This window comes from Lactuca sativa, chromosome 6 (genome assembly GCF_002870075.4).
Source record: "Lactuca sativa cultivar Salinas chromosome 6, Lsat_Salinas_v11, whole genome shotgun sequence".
In the NCBI taxonomy this organism is placed as follows: Eukaryota; Viridiplantae; Streptophyta; class Magnoliopsida; order Asterales; family Asteraceae; genus Lactuca; species Lactuca sativa.
The window spans coordinates 131,100,166-131,123,075 of NC_056628.2; the positions used below are offsets into that span (position 1 = coordinate 131,100,166).

The following is a 22,910-nucleotide window of genomic DNA, read 5'->3' on the forward strand; positions in this document are numbered from 1 at the left end:
TATAGAAAGAGAGAGAGAGAGAGAGAGAGAGAGAGAGAGAGAGAGAGCTAGGTTCAAATGTGAATTTACATCTATTGTGCGGATAAAATCATTTTCTTTAAACATGACATTCCTATTTTTGTGGACCCTCCCACTCTAAGCATCCTATAACCCACCTTATTCTAAATCACACACACAAACACACAAATATATATATATATATATAAAAGAGAGAGAGAGAGAGAGAGAGAGAGAGAGAGATAGGTTCAAATGTGGATTTACATCTATTGTGCGGATGTGTGGACAGTGTTATTCTGTGAGAACGACAAAGAAAATATGTTGTTTGATAATATGAATACGTTCAATCTTACATAACTATTGTCATTATCACACATTCTTAGTAATTAAATCGTCTATAAGGTTATTATAGAACTTTTATTATTATTCTCATTCTGTCATAATGTTTATTGAGTCGTATTCTGTAAGAACGAAAATGACGATAGTTTTGTCAGGTTGAACAAAATCGAATAACAACTATTAAGAATGCATGAAAATGACGATAGTTTTTTCAGGTTAAACGTATTCTCATTACTAAACAACCTATTCTCTTAGTAATTGTCATAGAATGGCATTGAAAACCTAGTTATCAATTGTTATATAGGCAAAGCATACACATAAACCCAAGCAACAAAATCACTTTGGACCTCCGTTCTGTCAGCTATGGATTGACTGCGGATCGACAAATCAGCTAGATGATGGTTCGTTAGCCAGCCACTTATAGATCATCTATAAATAAGCTAGCTAATTGTTAGCCAGCCAGTTGATGGTTCGCCAGCTAGCTGATATGATCAACTAGCTATTAATCAGCCAGCTCAAGTCGTGTTTAACAAGTGTTTAAATCCTGTTAATAGTACATAAGTACTTTATATTCTATCAATAGGCTTACAACTCAAGATAACAATGAATATGCAATTAGAAGCTTTATACTGTACAATTGTACTTTATATTCTGAACAAGCAAGCATTGTAGCAAGTATCAAAAATGGATTTTTACATCCAACAAAACTAAATTATCATACGCAAATTACAGCTTCGACAATATTTCACAAAGAATGATATACTAAGCTTGCTACCTACCCTCTAAAGCAGTGATGGTCATATTGTTTACAGAGCAATCTTTTGCTTTATTTTCATTCGAAGTTGACTTCGACTCTGATTCCATTCTGGTAGTGATGATGAATGCTGGCCTATTTGGAGTGGGTAACGGTATGGCATCATTAAGAAGCATGGAGATCATATCAGATGTTGTTGGCCTATCGACTGCACTTTCATGTACACATAGAAGGGAAACATGAACAGCCCTCAATAATTGTTGTACAACAAAATTATTTCCCAATGTAGGATCCTTCAATTCCAATGTATCCCCTTGTTGCCATAACTCCCATGCCTAAATCATTAGGAGATGATTATTAACATAATGTCTTTTTTTTACTCTTTACCAATAAGTATAAGATGTTAAATGGTGAATTTGACTACACTTACATATCCAATAAGATTGAAAGTCCGGTCAACATGAACAAAGCTGCTATTTCTTTTTCCACTTATGATTTCCAAGATCAAGACTCCAAAGCTCAAGATATCAGACTTGATAGAGAAAGTCCCTTTCATTGCATACTCAGGAGACATATAACCACTGATACAATATGATCGATATGACATTTCAATAAATTGACCATGGAAGCATATAACTCAATTGTAAGATTTTGTTAGGCATATATTTGTATATTAACATCTTTTCATCACCATGAATGCAACAACCAAGAACCCAAACAAGATTTGTATGTTGGAGTTTAGCAATGAGTACTAGTTCATTCTTGAATTCCACAAGCCCTTGCCCTGATGTTCTTGAAAGCCTTTTGATTGCAATTTCTCTCCCATCACTTAGTCTTCCCTGTTTTTATAATATCTCTTTTTGTCAGATTAGAAAAGATACAAATGTAAAACCAGAACACATGCATCTAATTAGTTTAAAGCAACGTAACCTTGTAAACAGGTCCAAAACCACATTGTCCGAGCTTATTCTCAACTAAGAAATCATCAGTGGCAGCCGTGATAGAGGCAATGCTAAATAATAACAAGTCATTTCCTTTCCCACCATTGTTTTCAAGCTGATGTATATCCTTGAAGCTTTCAGAAATTGTCAACTCCATGAAATATTCATCTCTCTTCCATCTCTCATGTTCTACAATCAGAATCAATGACTTAACAAAATATACAACTATATCATACAAATAGAAGCTAGAATTATTATCATTGCTAATTTTATACCTTTCCGTTTACGCTTTGTCTTCTTTATATAACATAATATGCCAAAACATATGATTAATAGAGGAATGATAACGCCAATTAGTATCCATACCCAATTCTTGCTCTTGTATGTTTTGTTACCTGTATATTGACTTGTTTATATTCTAAAATGATCAAAAGGTAGCTAAAAATCATTGGAAATTAACATTATTACCTGTATTTGGAGTGATTTGATTTTGGTTGATTAGATACTTTAAAGTAGATATAACTAAAAGTATGAATTATCCTATCATTTTACATTTAGAAAAAATTGGACTTATAGGAGAAGATATTACAAAATCAAAAGTTAAATATATTTGTAAATTTAAATTAAAAATCCTGATATTACAATAAGAACAACAAATGTGGAATATATTCCTCTAGATAAAGAAGAATTTAAAAATAAATACAAGAAATGATAGAACATGGATTAATTAGGAAATTGAAAAGTCCACATAGATCAGCAGCTTTTATAGTAAGAAATCATTCTGAAATAAAAAGAGGAAAAGCTCGAATAGTTTATAATTATAAAAGACTATATGATAATACAGAAGATGATGGTCATAATATCACTAATAAAGATTGTTTAAAAAACTTGATACAAAAGAAAAAAGTTTTTATTAAGTTCGATTTAAAAGTTGGATATAATCTGTTACAGCTTGAAGAAAACATTAAATCATGGACAACATTTACATGTTCGGAAGGACAATACGAATGGAATGTTTTAAGCTTGGGGCTTAAAACGCTCCATCTATTTTTCAAAGATTTATGGACTGTATTTTTCTGAAATACAACTTTTGTTTAGTATATATTGATGATGTTTAAAAGGAAAATATCATTTCTTGGTTTAGAAATAGGAAATGAAAAAATTGAATTACAAAGTCATATCTATCTTCAAAAATTTTAAACTTACCAGAAAATTTTGAAAATCTAAAACAGATATAAGTTTTTTGGGCTTGGTTAATTATGCCCGAAAATTTATTCCTAATCTTTTAAAGTTAGTTGGTCCATTATATAGTAAAACAACAAAAAATTAATAAAGACATTTCAACCAAGAAGATATTAAATTAGTTAAAGTGATTAAAGAAGCAGTTAAAAATATTAAATCATTAGAACTACCATTAGTCACAGATTATATAATAATAGAAGTTGATGGATGCAAAGAAGGATGGGGAGTCGTTATCCTTTGTAAATCTGATAAATATAGCCCAAAGAATACAGAAAAGATATGCTCATATGCTAGTGGAAGCTTGAATAAGATAGGAATGAATTGGACCTCTATATACTGTAAGATACACGCTTTAATAAATGCTTTAGAAAATTTAAAATATTCTTACATAAAGAATTTAAAGTTAGAACAGATTGTGAAACTATAGTTCATTTTATTAAAAATGATCAATGTAAGAAAATAAATAGGACACGGTGGATAAATTTATAAAATACAATACAAGGAAGTGGATATAAAATAAATTTCGAACACATAAAGGGAGAAAATAATGGAATACCTGATATGCTATCCAAAAATATTAATAAACTATTTTCTACAGATGGCTAGTCAAAACAAAGGAACGAACAAATTAATATAGCCTACACAGCAAAATAGGAGTTCCTCTTCCATAACCATTTTTTCAAAAGAAGAAAGAAATACAACATCAACAGAAAAATTGATGGATTCAGCAATAAAAACAGAATATCCACACAAACCCATACAACAACACTTGATTCCTTAAATGGGAATAGCGAGCACTATACATAATCATAATAACCTCTTGCAAGGATATAGACTGCAAATGGACATTTCTCAAAACATTCAACATTCATATTATTGGACAGGGTCTTCAAGAAACATACAATATACACAGAAGAGAGAAGTTGTTATAGCATTTGGTAATTGCACTTTACCAATTTGCTTTGACAAATGCAAAAAGTTTAAGCCCATGGGAGGAGTAAACTTGACAGAAGACCAATAATGCTGCTACATAACTTATGGCATATTCAGTTCCACAGGCTTCATCAATTTCAGTTCAAATTCTTAATGCTTTAAGTTTTTATTTTCATAAACAATCACTAATGACCCCTAAGAAACAAACGAAAAATTTCACACAATATTTTATTATCAGGGGCACAAAAGTTGGAATTTTCAATAATTGGGCAACAATTTTAAAATATGCATAGTGTGAAAATCCCCTTTACAAGGGACGTTGTAGCTTCCAGGAAGCTATGAATATACCTCGAGAACATTTTGGATTAAACAACTTATAAATAAAATAGAAAATAAATTATTACAATTTGAGCCTAAAATAAATACATTAGAAATTTTGTTTTAAGGTAGTTAAAACAATAGTTGAAAGTTAAAACTGGAAAATTCTAAAGAATATATTAAAGCTTTAGAAGTCATTAAAAAATATGAACCAGAAGTAATAAAGAAGAAGTTACAGGATTTACTAGATATCTGGCACAGAAAAAAAAAGTGATAAAACATATCATATAGAATATGAGATACAAACTTAAATAAATGTTTTAGAAAAATTTAAAATATTCTTACATAAAGAATTTACAGTTAGAAGAGATTGTGAAGCTATAGTTCGTTTTATGAAAAATGATCAAAGTAAGAAAATAAATAGGATACGGTGGATAAATTTACAAAGTACAATACAAGGAAGTGAATAGAAAAATAATTTTTGAACACATGAAGGGAGACAATAATGGAATAGTTGATATGCTATCCAGAAATATTAACAGATTATTTTATGCAGATGGCTAGTCAAAACAAAGGAAAGAACAAATTAATACAACTTACACGTCAAAAGAAGAGTTCCTCTTGCATGAGCATTTCTTCAGAAGAAGAAAGAAATACAGCATCAACAGAAAAATTGATGGATTCAGCAGTAAAAACAGAATATCCATACAAACCCATACAAAAGCACTCGATTCCTTATATGGGAATAGCGAGTACTACACATAATCATAACCTCTTGCAAGGATCTAGACCGCAAATGGGCATTTCCCAAAATATTCAACATTCACATTATTGGATAGAATCTTCAAAAAAAATATTTGATATACACAGAACAGAGAAACTGTTATAGCATTTGGTAATTCCACTATACCAATTTGCTTTGATGAGCGCAAAAAGTTTAGGCCCATGATAGGAGTAAATTTGACAGAAAACCAACAATATTTGCTAGATAACTTATGATATATTCACATAGTTCCACATGCTTCATCATTTAAAGTTCATATTATTAATGCTTTAAGTTTTTATTTTCATAAACAGTCACCAATGACCCCTGGGAAACAAACGAAAAAAAATTCACACCCTATGTTATCATCAGGGGCAAAAAAGTTGGAATTTTCAATAACTGGACAACAGTCTTAAAATATATACAGTGTCAAAATCCCCTTTATAAGGGATGGTGTAGCTTCTAGGAAGATATGAATATAACTCGAGAACATTTTGGGTTAAAAGATCACATTTGTAAAAAATTCTTTTGTCGTATAGAATTATTGATTCATGCTTTTAAGGTTGTGCCGTCGTTTCACATTTTATGTAACAATCAAGTTATTTAGGATCGAATATTATGTCCTGTAATTTGGTATCGTGTCAGTATGAAAGTGTAATTGTTACGCTACCCTATGCATATATGGGTTAGAACCTATTGTAAAAAAATTGAGAATTCATAATAAAAATATTGTTGTTATCAAATTCCCTCATGTCTGTCTAAACAATCACTTTCTGATTCTCTTAGCCTATCTCTTATATTCCTAGTTCCTTTCATACACTTAATATTATGTCCCTCATAAAATAAATAAATAAATAAATAATTCAAAAGCTACTTCTACACATACCACTCTGGATGCTTCTCCTAGCTTTGTAAGTTTACTCTTCTTTAATATTTAATTTCTTGTTCATATTTATGTAATACCCCGTTTATTTATTTAATAAATAAGTAAAGTAATAAATGCATAATAGCCCTAAAAGCGGAATAGTGTGGCAAGAAGTTAGTTACGGGGGTTAAAAAGTCATAATTGAAAGTTTAAGGGGCTAAAATACCATTATCGGGATTTAATTTGAATAGATTTTAGGAAACAAGGGCGAAATGGTAAATTCCATAATCAATTTGTAAAGTTTTCTAAGGGCAGGGACTAGTCGGTAAGTTTGGGATTTATTATGGAAAGATTTATGGAAAGAGGGGCTGATTAGTAAAGTATGGGACTTAACTTGTAAGGGATTTCAAGGATTGGGGTTGAAATGGTAAAATAAGGACCGAGTTTGAAAAGAGATTGGGAAGGAGGGACTATTTATGTCGTTATGGCATAATGTTTAGTAGCCTCGGGTATAAAACCTTGCTTCACCGGTTAGCAAACCCTAAACCCCCCCCCCCCCCCCCCCCCCCCCCCCCCCCCTTATGTGCAGCCGTCACCCCACCTCCCTCCAGCCGTCACCCCTCCTTCACTCACCTCCGGCGTCGCCTCCGTAACACTCCAGTGAGCCAAGAGCGACTGCCATCACGACTCCGACGAAGGGATCGAAGCTCGACATCGGGGCTGCTGTCGTTTTCTCAACTGTCGCCGCAAATGACGAAGCCGGAGGCCGCTGTCGCCGTCGTTTGGTTCTTCCTCCACTGCTCCCGACGACGGATCTCCTCTCCTCTCCGCTCCATTCTGTGTTGCTGCTACGCCGCCATTGCCGCTCCAGCCGTTGTTCTGATGCCTCCATGTCGTCCAAGCGCTGCATACCGCCGTGTATAGGCAGCTGTGAGTGGGATCCAATGTTTGTATGCGTGTGTTTCACTAGTGAGGTCTGGAGGATCGTTTCATGGTCGGAGATTGGAAGAAAACCCCTCCGCCACCACCATGAGGTGGTGGCTGTTATGGCAAGATATTAATATTGCCGCCATGTTGCTGCTGCTATAGAACCTCTGTGTGCCACCGTGAGGTGGGTGGATATGTGCATTCCCGAGCAACAGTGTGTTGTGTGTTTTGATGGCCGGAGAATGGAGGAAAGAACCACCATGGCCGCCAGCCATGGTGGTTGCCACCATACACCGCCATGTATGGGTGTTTACATTAGTTAGGGTGTGTGTGTGAGCTTTGGTATTTTATTGTAATTGTAAAAAAATGGAATAATGAGAAAGAAACCATAACCACCACCATGAGTTGGTGGCTGCCGCCTCCCGCCGCCACCGGCCGCCGTGTCGGGTGGCGGTGTGCCTTGTCTCGATTGTGTTGATTCGTTTGGAGGGTTTGAAACCCTAATGGGCCCAAGGAAGCCCTAATTGGCCCAATAAGACTTAATGGGCTTAATAAAACCTTAATGGACCCTAATAAAACCCTAATGGGCTTAATGATATTCTAGTGGGCTTAATAGGCCCAATAAAGCCCTAATTGATCTAAAAGCCCAACAAATTAATTAATGGGCTCATATTGGGTTGGAAACCCTAATTAGGGTTTTGAAAACCCTAATGCCATGAAACCCTAATTTGGGGGAATTAATCGGGACACACGGAAATTATTTAATAACTTGAAATATTAAATATTAATCATTGGCAAAGATTAATCTAAGCGATATTGGACTTAATGGATTAAGTCGTTAATGGGTTAAGTAGGAAACCTAATCCTAATTGTCATTGTATGTGAAACCCTAATCTCATTTGGGTTTATTATTGGGCCTTGATGATTGGGTTATTAATTGGGCCATACAAGATCATGCAATTGGACTAAAATAATTTAATGGGCCTAGGGTAAGGCCCATGTAAGGGGCTTGGGCCCAATTTGGAAAATTGGGCCATAGATGGGCCAAGGTTTGGGCCTTAATGAGTACATGATGTTGGGCCTTAGAATGAGACCATGTATAGGCCTAGGCCCAATTTGGAAAATTGGGCCATGTGTTGGGCTTTGACTTCCTAGTTGACTTTGGGCGTACGGGTTGGGCCTTGGGCTTGAATAAGCCCAGCTTAGGGTAATGTAGTTATCCAAAGTAAGTGTTTATGGTTATGTAGTGGGACCCAATTATTAATTGGGTGATGTTTTGATATTGACAGATCGGGAATCTGTCAACCAGCAGCTGGGGTTGAGTCTACGGGACTTCAGCAGTGTGGGATCGTGTCTTCGGGACTTCAGCAGTGTGAGGTGAGTTACCTTCCAGTAGCGTTGGGTCTAAGGCCACAATGTCGGCCCACCAGTAGGAGACGTATGATAGATGATTGTCTCTGTGATATCATATAGGTTTGCTACTACCTGATATGTTATATGCTAGCATGATATGTTATATGTGACAGTAGTAGAGTTCGGTTGTTAGGACCGGAGGGTAGTCACACACCCCAGATACGTCTGACAGTATGTGATGTTATGTTTATATGCTAGCATGATCTATTATATGAGTTAGAGGTAGTAGGAGGGGAGCAGTCCCCGAGTTCGGTTGTTAGGACCGAAGGGTAGTTCAGACACCCTAGATATGTCTGATAATATGTTATGTTATGATATGTGATAGTAGTAGTAGTAGTAGTAGTAGGGGTGAAATAGTCCCCGAGGTTCGGTCGTTAGGACCGAAGGGTAGTCAGCACCCCAGAACGGCTTGACATGGGTAGTCAGCACCCCAGAATGGCTTGACACGGGTAGGACTGCACCCCAGAATGGCTTGACACGGGTAGGACGGCACCCCAGAATGGTCGCATGGGTAGTCAGCACCCCAGAATGGCTTGACACGGGTAGGACGGCACCCTAGAATGGCCACATGGGTAGGTCGGCACCCCAGAAAGGCCGTACCGGGTAGGTCGGGCACCCCAGAAATGTCTGGCAGTATGTATTTTATGTGATTGTATGGTATGTGGTATGATGGGGGAACTCACTAAGCTTCGTGCTTACGGTTTTCAGTTTTGGTTTCAGGTACTTCGTGTTTAAAGGAAAGGAGTCGGCTTGACCGCAGCGCATCACACTATGGTTTTCCGCACATGAGATCTTTGGGATTACACTCTGATATTGTTTTATGATAACATGTTTGATTATTCCTACTTTGGTTTTGACATGACATGATAATACAAATGTTTTATTACACTGTTGGTTTTATAATGACGTATTTAAAAATGAAATTTTTGGTCTGTATTTTTGGGACGTTACAATTTAGTTTATGGTTTAACGGTAAACCCAGAAAACCTCCGATGTCACCGCTAATGCCTTTGTACATCCTACAAAATTAAAATTTCATATACAAATTACAATACAATCAGTATTTTACAAAGAATGATAGTACAAGAGTAGCTACACTCATAAACTATCGACCCTCTACAACAGTGATTGTCATATTGTTTACAGAGCAATCTTTTGCTTTATTTTCATCCGAAGTTGACTTCGACTCTGATTCCATTCTGGTAGTGATGATGAATGCTGGCCTATTTGGAGTGGGTAACAGTATGGCATCATTAAGAAGCATGGAGATCATATCGGATGTTGTTGGCCTATCGACTGCACTTTCTTGTACACATAGAAGGGCAACATGAACAGCCCTCAAGAATTGTTGTACAACAAAATTATTTCCCAATGTAGGATCCTTCAATTCCAATGTATCCCCTTGTTGCCATAACTCCCATGCCTAAATCATTAGGAGATGATTATTAACATAATGTCTTTTTTTTACTCTTTACCAATAAGTATAAGATGTTAAATGGTGAATTTTACTACACTTACATATCCAATAAGATTGAAAGTTCGGTCAAGATGAACAAAGCTGCTATTTCTTCTTCCACTCACGATTTCCAAGATCAAGACTCCAAAGCTGAAGATATCAGACTTGATAGAGAAAGTCCCTTCCATTGCATACTCAGGAGACATATAGCCACTGATACAACACGATTTATACGACATTTCAATGTATTTATTGATTATGAAAGCATATAATTCAATGGTAATTTTGATATTGTATGTTTGTAACTAAGACAACTTACTATGTTCCAACGACCCTATTAGTGATTGCCTCAGTCTCATTCTGATTGAATATTCTAGCCATACCAAAATCAGAAATCTTGGGGTTCATACTTTCATCTAAAAGAATATTACTAGCTTTTAGATCTCTATGAATAACTCTCATTCGTGAGTACTTATGCAGGTATAACAACCCTTGAGCAATTCCTTCAATTATGTTGAATCTTCTACACCAATCCAACTCTGCCTTTCTGTTTTCATCTACAACCCAATGAAAGAAAAGAGTCTGTAACGAATAGAATATCACAAGTAAAACCGTTGTATAGACTTATGTTAGAAACGATAAGTACCAAAGAGAAAGAAATCTAAGCTTTTGTTAGGCATATATTCGTATATTAACATCTTTTCTTCACCATGAATGCAACAACCAAGAACCCGAACAAGATTTGTATGCTGGAGTTTAGCAATGAGTACTAGTTCATTCTTGAATTCCACAAGCCCTTGCCCTGATGTTCTTGAAAGCCTTTTGATTGCAATTTCTCTCCCATCACTTAGTCTTCCCTGTTTTTATGATATCTCTTTTTGTCAGATTAAAAAAGATACAAATGTAAAAACATAACACATGCATTAAATTAGTTTAAAGCAACGTAACCTTGTAAACAGGTCCAAAACCACCTTGTCCGAGCTTATTCTCAACTGAGAAATCATCAGTGGCAGCCATGATAGAGGCAATGCTAAATAAAAACAAGTCATTTCCTTTCCCACCATTGTTTTCAAGCTGATGTATATCCTTGAAGCTTTCAGAAGCTGTCAACTCCAGGAAATACTCATCTCTCTTTTGTCTCTCATATTCTACAATCATAATCAATGACTTAACAAAATATGCAACTATATCGTACAAACAGAAGCTAGAATTATCATCATTGCTAATTTTATACCTTTCCGTTTATGCTTTCTCTTCTTTATATACCATAAAATGCCAAAACATAGGAAAAAAAGAGGAATGACAACGCCAATGAGTATCCGTTCCCAATTCTTGTTGTTTTCTGTTTTGTTACCTGCATATTGACTTGTTTAGATTCTAAAATGATCAAAAGGCAGCTAAAAAATCATTGGAAATTAACATTATTACCTGTATTTGGAGTGATTGGATTTTGGTTGATCACATATTTTAAAGTAGAATTATCACGAGGATTAACCAAAAAGTTATTGCTTCCAGTCCAAATAACACAGCCAGTTCCATTAATGTTACTACTATTAAACCCTACACAAGTGCAATCATTCCAACACTTAACAAAACAATCACTAATACTTAAGCTCGAATTATCATCAATATCAGTTCTTGTCGTATCCTGAGCAAAATCTCCATTCTTTTCACTAAAATTATCACTCTCTCTCCTACACTGAGGCAAACTCGACCCCACACAACCATTACCAGAATCATACCCATAACAGAACTCAGGAGTCCAAACAGTAGAATTATCAATATCTGTAATTTGTCCTTTTGCCGTTAAAATCCACATGGGTAAAGCAGCAATATTATCGGCCTCATAGCTAAAGTATCGTGCTTCGTTGGTGTATACAGAAGAGAGATTATATCTAGATTGGCTACTTGGACTATTCAATGCAAACATATATTGAAATACTTGATTGTTTAGATTCCCACTACTCCAGTAGGGTTGTCCTCGTCTTCGAATCATCAATCTTTGAGATGTTTCTTCAATGGGCTCCCAGCTCATAGTAAAAGCTCCTGAAGAAGGTATATCATTGCTCACCCAAGAAGTCAAGGTCCAGTTCTTTCCTGTGGTCCTGTCATACCCAAGTTTCATACCAGGTAAAAGTACATTCGTTGGATGATCAAAACTCTGCCATAAAACCCTTTTGTCAGTTTCATCAATCAACCTAAAATTACCATTCTCTTCGAGAGTTGCAGTCACATTTGGGTTTGGACCAGTTTCAATATTCGTAATACTCATTAGAGTTCTCCCTCCTGCAATGATGATCAAGTCTCCAGTGTTGGCATCAATGGAGAGGGCATGGGCGCCTGAGGTAGATACAATTGGCGTGTTTCGATTCGCTACCCATACTTTCTTTAATTCAACATCGTCAGTATACCAAATCCCCAAGTACCTATACCCTTCACCGAAAAACCCTAACGTGAAATTTCCACGGATGGAAACAAGCTGGTCAGTAGAGTTAAGTTGGCCGCCGAGTTCGATCGTTGAAAATGAATCGGAAGCCGGACAAAATCTGATAGTGTAATCAGCATCGCGACACGTAAACGTACTCGTCTGATCTTCGAACACAGTGCTATAGGATCTTGGGCACGCTGATTTAAACAACTGAGCATATGCTGTTGGCTTACACGTCGAGCGTGTTGAAAATGAATTGACACAACAATACTCCGGCGAGCCAAACGCCTGGCACGCACTCCTACACGCACCTGCACTACCCAAAGTAAGCTCCGGTGGACAACGTTGATTCAAGTCATCAACACAACCTGTCTTCGCACAACTACGTAACCCAGAGCCAAAGCCAGAGCCAGAACCAGAACCAGAACCAGAACCACCAGTAGCCTCCACAAGTATTGGGAGGTTGAAGCCATCAACAAGGCTGACATCATAAAAATCTTGGCCTTGGAATTGGTTGACACTGAATTCCGCAATTGTAACGGGTGGTGTGTATGAGGTTCCGTTACACTCTACTTTACCGGGGCCACAATCACCTGTGGCACACGACACGTTACCGGATCTATTGAAGTTGCAGCCGGTCCTACCCCAGAAGCGACCCACCCAACCAACCGGAGATTGAATGGAGCGTGAACTACCTTTTGTTAGCTCAAATCCGGTGATATTGAAATCAGGTGTCCCCGAGACTCCAGGCCAAATAGTGAAATCGCAGTCATTTACAAAAGTAAAAGTAGTCCCAGAAACTCCTGCAATTTTTTATAAAGTTGCATTGATAACTTATCTTATTGAGTGTGTATGTTTTCGATACAAAGGTACAGATTTACCATTAGAAAAGAAGAAGAAGAAAAGAAAGGCCAGAATTTGAGAAACCGCTACTACATGAAATTGTGAAGATGATGACCAGGGAGAAATCATGCTTGAAGCCAAAAAGTTCAACTTCACATAAGCTTCTCTACACAAATTCTACTAATAAACGAAAATCCAATAAAGAAAAACAACAGTTAGAAGTAGCCAAGAAAGTAAATAACAATACAATCTGCGTATGAAGTGTTCTTCTGATTTCCTATTTTCTTTTCAAAACAAAGGAAGATTCTAAATTTTCAATATTCACAATAGGTTGTTGTACTGTTTATCTCTTTTATTTTACCAATATCTACCTCAAATGTTTGTATGTCAAGCAAATAAAAGGGAGAATTATTAATAATATGAAAGAAAGTGATAATTACTTTAATTGAGATATTTTTACAAAACCCTATCAATTAAATCAAACTCCAAATCCGTTTACTGCTTAAATCGAACCGAAAATGCAAACAATTACCTCCTGGACTCTTATGGTTGCAGGGTTGCTGCTGCAGAATTCAAACAAGGCTGCGAACTGCGAATTAGTAAAAGAAACAGAGATAAGCGGAGAGAGATCGACATTTTTGTTGATGAAGCTTCGTGTATCTTAAGCAAGGACCTCATACCTCGTAATAAGCCAACAAAAATAGTTATTATAATGGAAAAGCCGCAACTAAACATTGACTGGGGGCACAGATAGTGTTTGATTTTGGGACTTCCGCTGTGGGCCCTCGGGAAAACAGCAGAGTCAGGTGCGGCATGTTTTCAATGATCTCAGGCTCCTTTGTATGTAGGCTGAAGCAATTGCGAGAAATCTTCAATTGAAGTTCCCAGTTGTCTGGAACTATTCCTACCTCCATTAATATACCATTTGGGGAAGAGGAAGTAAACTCTGACATTATTGGCTATTGGGTTGAATTCTGAGAAAAGATGCACCGGTAATGTTTATCAGTGCAGAAACTTCAATATCCTCAACAGTGGACAATGAAAATGGAGATGGAAAGCAAGGTTGATCGGTGCACAAAGTTCAATCATCTCCGACCCATTCCCGACCGACCCCATTTATTCATACGAATAATCCTATGAATAGTATAACCCCTATGGTGAAGTTCCAAAATTTAGATGAAATTTGTGTTGTCCGATTTAATCTCTCTGTGTATATATTTATACAATTTTAATTTATTTTTACTTGCTAATTATATTATATTATATATCTTAATTGCCAAAATTGGTTTGTGAGGCAAAACACTATTCATTTCAAAATCAGTTTCAAACGTCAGATAGAAAAGAATGTAGATACCAAATAAAGTGGTGATCGCTCATTTACTATTAGGCCCAATTTCCAAAAACGCAATGTCATACGTTAGCCTCCCCACTTATATTTATTTTTATCTTATTTTTATGTTTTTTTTTTCCTATTTTATATTTTTAATTTTCCACTTAGACTTTTGACTTCTTCTTTACCGATTCTTCTTTTATTCTATTCATTATTTATTATTTAGTAAAACTCATTGTTAAAATTAGTAACATTTGTTTTCCATAAATTTTTTTTCTTTTAACTAACATTTATCTAAAAGCTTTTATTTTTTATAATTTTAAAGTTAAATTATTAGTATTTTACAAATTGTCATTTTGGTTCCTTATTAGGTTATAATGTTACACTTTTGGTCTTTATATTCGATAGAAACTTTGTTTTTATACTTTTCTGGTGTAATTTCCATAGAAGTTTTCCGCCGCAACGCGCGCAATGACTAAATACTAGAGATTTCATACTTTCAATTTTTTTTTCATTTTCTACCATTTACATTTATTTGTTTTTATATTTTGTATCCCTACTAAATTTGATGTATTTTTTTTTCATTTTCCACCCTTTACTTTTATTTGTTTTTATATTTTATACCCCTAAACTAATTTTTATGTAACAATTTTTATCCTCAATTTTTTTTCATTTTCCACCCTTTATTTTTATTTTTTTTTATATTTTGTACCCCTAAACTAATTTTGATGTAACAATTTTTATCCTTATAATTTTAAAATTTATATATATTTATATTCTTTCTCCTTAATTAATTTTTATTTAACAGTTTTCAACCCTTATAATTTTAAAGTTAATTTATTAGTATTTTATACATTATAATTTTGTCACTTACTATATTTTAAAGTTACATTTTGGCCCCTTATATAATTTTTTAATAATCTTTTTTTTTATTAATTTCTTAAAGATACACTTTCAAGTCAATTGTTTGTATCCATGTTTTATTTTGATATTTTTGTGCTCCATTTCGTTGTATATATGGTGTCAAACTGCGTTTTTTAACATAAAGGAGCTTCCGCAGCAACGCGCGGATGGTCCAGACCCTAGTTATAATTTAAATATAATATTTAATATTCATAATATTTTTTATATATTAAATTATATTAATTAATTATAAATATAAAGTTTTTATTTTGTTCATCAAATTCTTATAAAAAGTTAAATGCATATTGAAATTTTAAAAAATGATAATATATTTTACAAAAGCTTATAAATATGTTATAAATATAATCTTATTTATTTAATATTATTATAATAAAAAAAATATAGATTATATTTTTGTTAAAACCAAATTAGTAGAAACATTATTTACCCTATTTTTTGGGTAAATAATAGGAGTGTGTTGGAGATGGTCTTAATACTTGAAAATGGAGATGAAAAGCCAGATGTTATGGAAATGTGGAAGAATCCTCTCTTCTCTCTAATAAACGAAGAGTTTTTTTTTCCACTTGTCACACTCTTATTCAATTTGTCAAATGTCATTTTTATTGTTATTTTAAATAAAATTTTTTCGACATATCATTTTATGAGTTTTTTCTAATTATTAAATTCCACATAATATTTTAATATAATAAATGCAATAAATATAGTAATAAATGGATATTGATTTCACTAATAGATTTACCTTTTAATTTCAAAATTCCCAAAATTAAAACTTATTAGTTTCTTTTCTTTATTTAAATTATTTGCTTAAATTTTAAAGATAAAAAATATTTCCATTATAATAAATCATTATTTTTTTTATTTTCTTATAAATTTAAAGTTCTCAAATATTTGACATTTATGTTTAACTTTTCTTTTTAAATTAACTCATGTAATACATGGGTCTCACAACTAGTCCTTATAAAAATAAAAGAATTCTTACCTGCTATGTGTCTTTTCCCTCTTTCATTGTTTACAAAGGTTAAATGATTTTTATACCCTCCTCCATTATTCTTTGTACACGTTCCATTCCAAACCTAAAATACCATTTTCACATCTTAAAGGCTATCATTGATTCTTTGCAATTGTAACTGATCATCACATTAATCTACAAGTAATCATCGATTTCTACGGAGTAATCTTCTTCGATTGGTCTAAACGTAACTATATCACTCCATACTTTTCTCAATTTTTGAATTTTCATTTCCTAGATCTTTTGCTTTCTCTCTTAATCTCGCCAAGCCCTAACATATGCACTGAATTTCAATTCCGCCTCCGCCACCATCGGACCGCCAGTCACATTAACGACCATAAAAATGCTGCCACGCCACCTCTCTCTCTCTCTCTCTCTCTCACTCACTCACTCACTCACTCACACACACGCATACACACCTCAAGAGTCGATGCTTTGATTTGATGAATACAATATCTTCCCTAAAGTCGATCATTCTAAGGTATTCTTTTTGTGATTTTATTCAATTCTTGAACAAATTTAAGTTTTAGTGTTAATCACTTATTGGATTTTGTTCGATTTTAATTTGACCTAATTTGATTTTTGGTCTGTGTTTTCTTCTCTGTTAGCAATAGATATTATCAACAATAGATATTATCTCTAATCTATATACCAAATGCTTTTGTTTGACAATGTGCCCATTGGTGTTTCAATTTTGACTAATTGACATGTTATTATTGATTCTAATGATCTATTTTGCATTTATTTGACATGAGTATACTTAAATAACATTTAGAAAGATTTTAAACAAAATGCTATTTTGAATACATTAGTTTTTCTTGAAAATCGGATAACATTCAACAAGCAATTCCAATCCATATATAAATAGTTTATCAAAACTATAATAATACCTATACATTTTAAATCATTTATACCCATTTCCGTATTTTACATTTTGTATATATTTAAAATTTGAATTTTGAATACATATTAATTACTTAAAAATCGAATATTCATTATTATCTTCAATAAATCTTTTATACCCATTTCCGTATTTTACTATTGTAGATAAATAACTCTATACTTTGCTTAATTACGTGTATTTCCATACTAGATGGGCTAACTAATGAATTTCCATTCATTTTTGTTGAGTGCTAAATCATAGGCCTAAAAAGAAGTTTGTGAGCAAGAATTTGAGATAATTTTTATTGCTTCTGTCTAAATGCTTTGATAAAGTATCGGTATTTGTATCAAGTGGAATTTTTAATAAATATCCTTTTTGTCCCGTATGTTTATTAAGTGATTGTTTAGATTTTATTTTTATATGATGTTATTTTTATGCATCACACAGTATTTATTAACTTTATAAGTATTATGATAGTTATAAAACCTTTTTAGTTAAAATTTGTTACAATTTACATGAAAGTTGTCGATATTGTATATAAGTTTGTTCTCTAGGCAATGTTTACTAATCGGAGGATATTACCTTCTCTTTTATACATGTTTTGATGAATTTACTATTTTGATTTTTATTTAAAATTTTATGATACTTTATGTGATTTCGCTAATTTGATTTGGAAGATGATAAAGTAAGAACATAGCAAGGTTTGAAACCAATGTACTTCATAATTGAAGAACAGACGAATTGGAAAAAGGAAAAGTAAAAGTAATTTTAAATAGTTGGTGTTTACTTTTTTTTTAAAGGAAAACACTAAATTTCAAGATTTTTATTTCATTAATAGGACCTAATTAAAACATTAGGTATGATATAATAAAAAATGTTAATCAATTTTGTTCATGATATTTATTACTACTAAATGAATTTGTTTCATTTTCTTGGTAATGATCCTTGCAGCTTCATATCTAACAATATATATCTTTTACCCTTGAGAATGGATCTCGAAGACGTACAATGAATTATGTCAATACTAGAAATGACACCACCCAAAAATATTGACAATTAAGTATATATTTTTTTATCTTTTGTAATAAGTGGATTTCTTGGTCGATAAAATTTGTATAACACAAATTTCTTACAAAAATTAATAGAGTCCATACTCCAAATTAATTGCATCATCATGTTAACATTTATGGTTTCTAATTCACAAAACTATACATAACCAAATAATTTATATAAAACTATAAAATTTAAGAAATTATTTATTATTAGTTTAATAAAATTTTATAAATCTTTTACTCGTGGTTTCCACGGGTTGTAACCTAGTTAATCTAATAAATAAAAAGGAAAAATAAATTGTTATATTTAATTTTATAGTTATTTTTTATTGTTTTTTTTATTTTACTAAATTCTATATAATAATAATTATAATAAATATAATAATAAATAAATATCAATTTAATTTAATTTTGTTTTAATTTTAAAATTTATAAATTGAAGCCCAATTAAATTCTGTGGGTATCACACTTATTTTGAAATTAAAAGAAAGAAAGAAAGAAAGAAAAAACTCTTCAAACAAATAACAATTTGATTAATTTTTTAAGAAATTAATGATTACATGATTAATTGAAAGTTGAGGTTCAAATTATATTTTTCATAAAATATATAAAGTGAGAGGTTCAAAATTCAATTTTTTTTATAGAATATATAAATTAAAAAAAATATTATAATATGAATACAAATTAGCAATTTTAAAAAGTAATAATAAAAACTTATAAAATCTTGAGTTATACATTCAAAATTTTCACTTAAAAAGATCTACGTTCTTTTTCATTTTGAGTGACAAAATAGAAATTTAATTAAATATGATACATGTTGTTTTAAGAGTTAAAATTTATCTAAAGTGTGATTTAAGATGGCTAAAATGTATAATTGTATTTCAATAATATAATATGGGAAAATAGCTAAGAAAGGTAATGAATTTTTTTTCATATTTAGTTTTTTTTTTTTTGGTAAACAATTGGTCATCAAACTTGTTAAATGTGTTCAAATATTACAATTATCACCTCAAATAGTTTGTGACAATCGTAACACTTGAACTCATTTAATTAATTTAATGGTTAATCATATATAAAATACAAAAGTTGTCCAAATATGAATAAAATTAAAAATTCATTACCCTTTTAAGTCATTTTTCCATGAGAAAATGAATGAAATGTCCACTAATTTTAAAACCAAACTTCGAACTCATATCATGGGTTTTGAAATTGTTTTCGTTATCAAAATTTGTTTCAAATTTTTTATAAATTGAATTTCGAAATCTATTTTTAACGCCTGTTTTCCAGATATGTTTATTTATTTCTTTTGAGGAAAACAAGAAAGAGAGTTTACTTTTGGGAAGGAGTTGACTTCGGGACATGACCAATGCTAGTCGCGGTGTCCAGTGAGATGCTTTTTTGATTTTGATGCAGGGCTTACAGCTTAATTCCAGTCCAGATCGGTTGGGGTGGCTCTGGGATACGTCTAATCATTTTACAGTCTCTTCAGCTAGGTCTTATTTTGATAATGGGATGTCTTATTTTGATAATGGGATGTTGTCTACAGGTGGTGGTGAAACTTATTGGAATAATTGGGTTTCAATTAAGTTGAATATTTTTATATAGAGATTAAGATTAAATGGCCTTCCGACTCGAGCAAATCTTTCTTATAAGGGAATTTTATTGGATTCGATCTTATGTCCAGTTTGCTCTGCTAAAATTGAGTCTATTGATCACCTGTTTGTTGGTTGTAGTGAGTTGATTGATCTTTGGACTAGAGTTGCTATCTGGTGGGGTGTTCATGTTCCTCAATACCTTTCCATATATTCGTTATTGTTTTGGTCTAATTCGTTCTCTTGGAGAAGTGGTCAACGGAAAGTTTTTGACGCGGTGATTATGACGACCTTATGGTGCATTTGGAATTTTCGTAATTCCAATCTTTTTGGGACGGTGTTGCCTATGAAATCAGTAATTTTTTATGACGTGGTCAAAAACTCTTATTTTTTGGTTTTTAATAGGTATAGCAAAGCTAATATATGATGGATTAATTGGCTTCATAATCCTGTCTGTGCTTGTAAGTTGTTGTAATGTTCTTTTTCTAGCTACTTGCTAGTTTTTTAATAAAATTCATGCCGATAAAAAAAAAAGCTAGTCGCAGTGTGTGCCAGCTCTATAAGTCGCGACTCGACTATATGTAAAATAAAAAAATAGTAAAAATCTACCTAATAAATAAGAATGATTTTGCCACATGTCATTCTCTCATTCAATTGGTCACATGTCATTTTGTCATAATTTTGAAATATATTTATTTTCCATTTGTCATTTACTTCATTTTTTATTTCCAATATATCATAATTTAGTTTCTATAAATTAAACCTATCATAATGATTATTAATTTCAAATTTTAAAATTTGAATTTCAAATAAATTCATAGTTTACACTTTTGTGTTTAACATTTTGTTATAATTTACCCGTTTAGTACATGGATCTAATAACTAAACACATAATTATAATTTATTTATTTTTTGCATTTTTTTTCTTCCATTTTCAGTTATTTCATAATTTTAATTTAGATAATTTCTCATTTAATCTTTTCTATTTAACATTTTGTTTTAATCAACCCGTATAATATACGGGTTTCACAACTAGTACAACAATAGATAACGGTGAGGTTTTTTATAAATACAAGCTAAAACTCGCTTGCAACTATAAACAAAAAACAAAATGAACAAATAATAACTTTCTCCAACCTTTGAAAAAAAAAATAGAAACAAATACATTAAATAATCGTTTGGTTCATTTTTTTTTTCTTTTTTTGTTTTGTCATCCCACTTTGTCTCATTCTTGTTTTTCTTGAGGACAAATAAAGGTTCGGCTTATGGGATTTTGATAACCTGAATTTTGTATTAATTTTTAGCATACATTTGATTTTCATTTATCATTTTTTTAATATTATTTTTGTATTAGATTGTTAGATTTGTTGTTTTGAATATTCTTACTAGTTTATGCTAATTTTGTGTAGATTTGTAGGAGTGAGATGATATTTTAGAGCATCGATAGAAGTCACATGGATGACATTGCAACCACGATCGAAGTCTCGTAGCAAACTTCATAAGCAAGAGCAAAAACAAAACGATATAAAGAGATTTTTGGATTTTTGACAGCATTGCATGACTTTCTTCAACTATGGAAAAAACATTGTCCTATTGATCTGAAATGTTATAGGTGTCTTTCCAGCTCTGTCTTCGATCCGACCGAAAACAATTTGATTTTCCGCATAACTTTTGGTCTGGTTTTTGGCCTCGTGAGCATCATGGCAGAAGGCTGTCCAACAATAAATAATGGCAACCCGAAAAAAAATATTATTTTCAGCGTCTTTAAACCTAGCAGCAAAATGAAGAGTTGTAACAGTCCATTTTAGTTTTAAAATGTTATGTTATTTAAAAGCCTAAATGGCTGATTTTTGGCGACCCATGCCTCAACTAAAAAAAAGCCCATATGGTCTTCTTGTGTGGCAGGGGAAGGAAAACATAGCAAAGGATCATAGAAAAGAAGGGAAACAGCCGACAAGCCCAATCAGAGAATTCCATTTTTTTTTTCTCTATTTCTTTACTTTTTTTGTTTTTGGAACATTATCACGAATTTATTTTGATATTATTATCATGATTTTTAATCATTTTTTTAGCCTTTTGAAAAACACTCATATTATTTTATATTTCATTTTGTATAAATTGAATGCATCGATTTGATATGAACTTATTACTGTGGATTTGATCCCTAATACCGTTACTACAATTCATTTTTTTTATGTCTCGTTATTAAAGTTTTATTATTTGGTGGTCTCGACAACCACTAATTCCTTTGTTTGGATTGAGATCAGAAACATGTAATTAGCTTTGAAACAACATGACTCACATAAAAATGATGCTAAAATTGAGATCAACCATTGTTGTATTATGGAACTCTTCAGAATCATCCTTAATTGATTCCTCATAACATGATTTTCGGATTTTGAATTTTCTCCCTAAACCCTGGATAGCTCACTAGAGTTGTTGGGCACTTTCTAGCACCAATTCCTTCTAAAACGCCTAACACCTTGAATTCACTTTTATTTACTTCAGGCTCATGCAATTGTCATGGAAAATATCACAATAGCATCATCAAGTTATATAAGTGACAATGTAAGCTTCTCGTTCTACCTTATTGGGGGCATGTTTAAGACCGTAATGATTTGTGAAAACTACAAACTTTATTATATCCTTTTGAAAACCAGTGGCAAGTCTAGAATAGAAAATCATGTGGTTCTCTAACCGAATTCAATCATGTGGGTTAAAGAGAAAACTAAGTTCAATCCAGTCAGATCAACCAGAAAATAATCAATTTAACATACATAAAAATTGGTGGTGAAAGAACCAAGCCTAAATCGGTCTTTCCTTAAAAAAAATAACTAAAACAAACTTATACTTGGAGTAAATCGGTCAACACCATGCCTAAATAAGTATATGGTGTGGCAA

At 32.6% G+C, this 22,910-nt stretch overlaps 2 protein-coding genes across 4 annotated transcripts; both read right to left on the reverse strand.

The window, feature by feature from the left end:
- Nucleotides 1–1,107: 1,107 nt before the first annotated feature.
- Nucleotides 1,108–7,044, reverse strand: LOC111880439 (G-type lectin S-receptor-like serine/threonine-protein kinase At1g11410). The gene is made up of 7 exons (XM_023876875.2): nucleotides 6,786–7,044; nucleotides 2,500–2,553; nucleotides 2,307–2,426; nucleotides 2,021–2,220; nucleotides 1,712–1,929; nucleotides 1,521–1,671; nucleotides 1,108–1,425 (listed from the first exon to the last, which is right to left on the reverse strand). Exons 1-7 carry the CDS (start codon nucleotides 7,042–7,044, stop codon nucleotides 1,108–1,110), a joined length of 1,320 nt encoding a protein of 439 aa, XP_023732643.2.
- Nucleotides 7,045–9,509: 2,465 nt separating this feature from the next.
- LOC111880421 (G-type lectin S-receptor-like serine/threonine-protein kinase At1g67520) lies at nucleotides 9,510–14,387 on the reverse strand. 3 transcript variants are annotated; one of them, XM_023876854.3, is made up of 10 exons: nucleotides 13,900–14,387; nucleotides 13,752–13,808; nucleotides 13,258–13,396; nucleotides 11,377–13,179; nucleotides 11,183–11,302; nucleotides 10,897–11,096; nucleotides 10,595–10,805; nucleotides 10,268–10,505; nucleotides 10,011–10,161; nucleotides 9,510–9,915 (listed from the first exon to the last, which is right to left on the reverse strand). In XM_023876854.3, the coding sequence occupies exons 3-10, from the start codon at nucleotides 13,346–13,348 to the stop codon at nucleotides 9,598–9,600; spliced, it is 3,132 nt and encodes a 1,043-aa protein (XP_023732622.1). In that variant the 5' UTR covers nucleotides 13,349–13,396; nucleotides 13,752–13,808; nucleotides 13,900–14,387; the 3' UTR covers nucleotides 9,510–9,597. The 3 variants fall into 3 exon arrangements, with proteins under 3 accessions (XP_023732622.1, XP_023732620.1, XP_023732621.1); XM_023876852.3 differs by having other exon boundaries at nucleotides 13,258–13,399; XM_023876853.2 differs by lacking the exon at nucleotides 13,900–14,387 and having other exon boundaries at nucleotides 13,752–13,890.
- Nucleotides 14,388–22,910: the final 8,523 nt, after the last annotated feature.

Excerpts from the sequence above, each read along its gene's own strand:
- LOC111880439 (XM_023876875.2), bottom strand. The coding sequence starts at position 7,044 with ATGGAGGCATCAGAACAACGGCTGGAGCGGCAATGGCGGCGTAGCAGC. Across the intron at positions 2,221-2,306 it reads GACAAAGCGTAAACGGAAAG|AACATGAGAGATGGAAGAGA; the intron begins GTATAAAATTAG and ends TTCTGATTGTAG. Across the intron at positions 1,930-2,020 it reads GTTTTGGACCTGTTTACAAG|GGAAGACTAAGTGATGGGAG; the intron begins GTTACGTTGCTT and ends TTATAAAAACAG.
- LOC111880421 (XM_023876854.3), bottom strand. The coding sequence starts at position 13,348 with ATGATTTCTCCCTGGTCATCATCTTCACAATTTCATGTAGTAGCGGTT. Across the intron at positions 10,506-10,594 it reads CTTAGATTTCTTTCTCTTTG|ATGAAAACAGAAAGGCAGAG; the intron begins GTACTTATCGTT and ends ATTGGGTTGTAG. Across the intron at positions 10,162-10,267 it reads AATAGGGTCGTTGGAACATA|TGGCTATATGTCTCCTGAGT; the intron begins GTAAGTTGTCTT and ends GTGTTGTATCAG.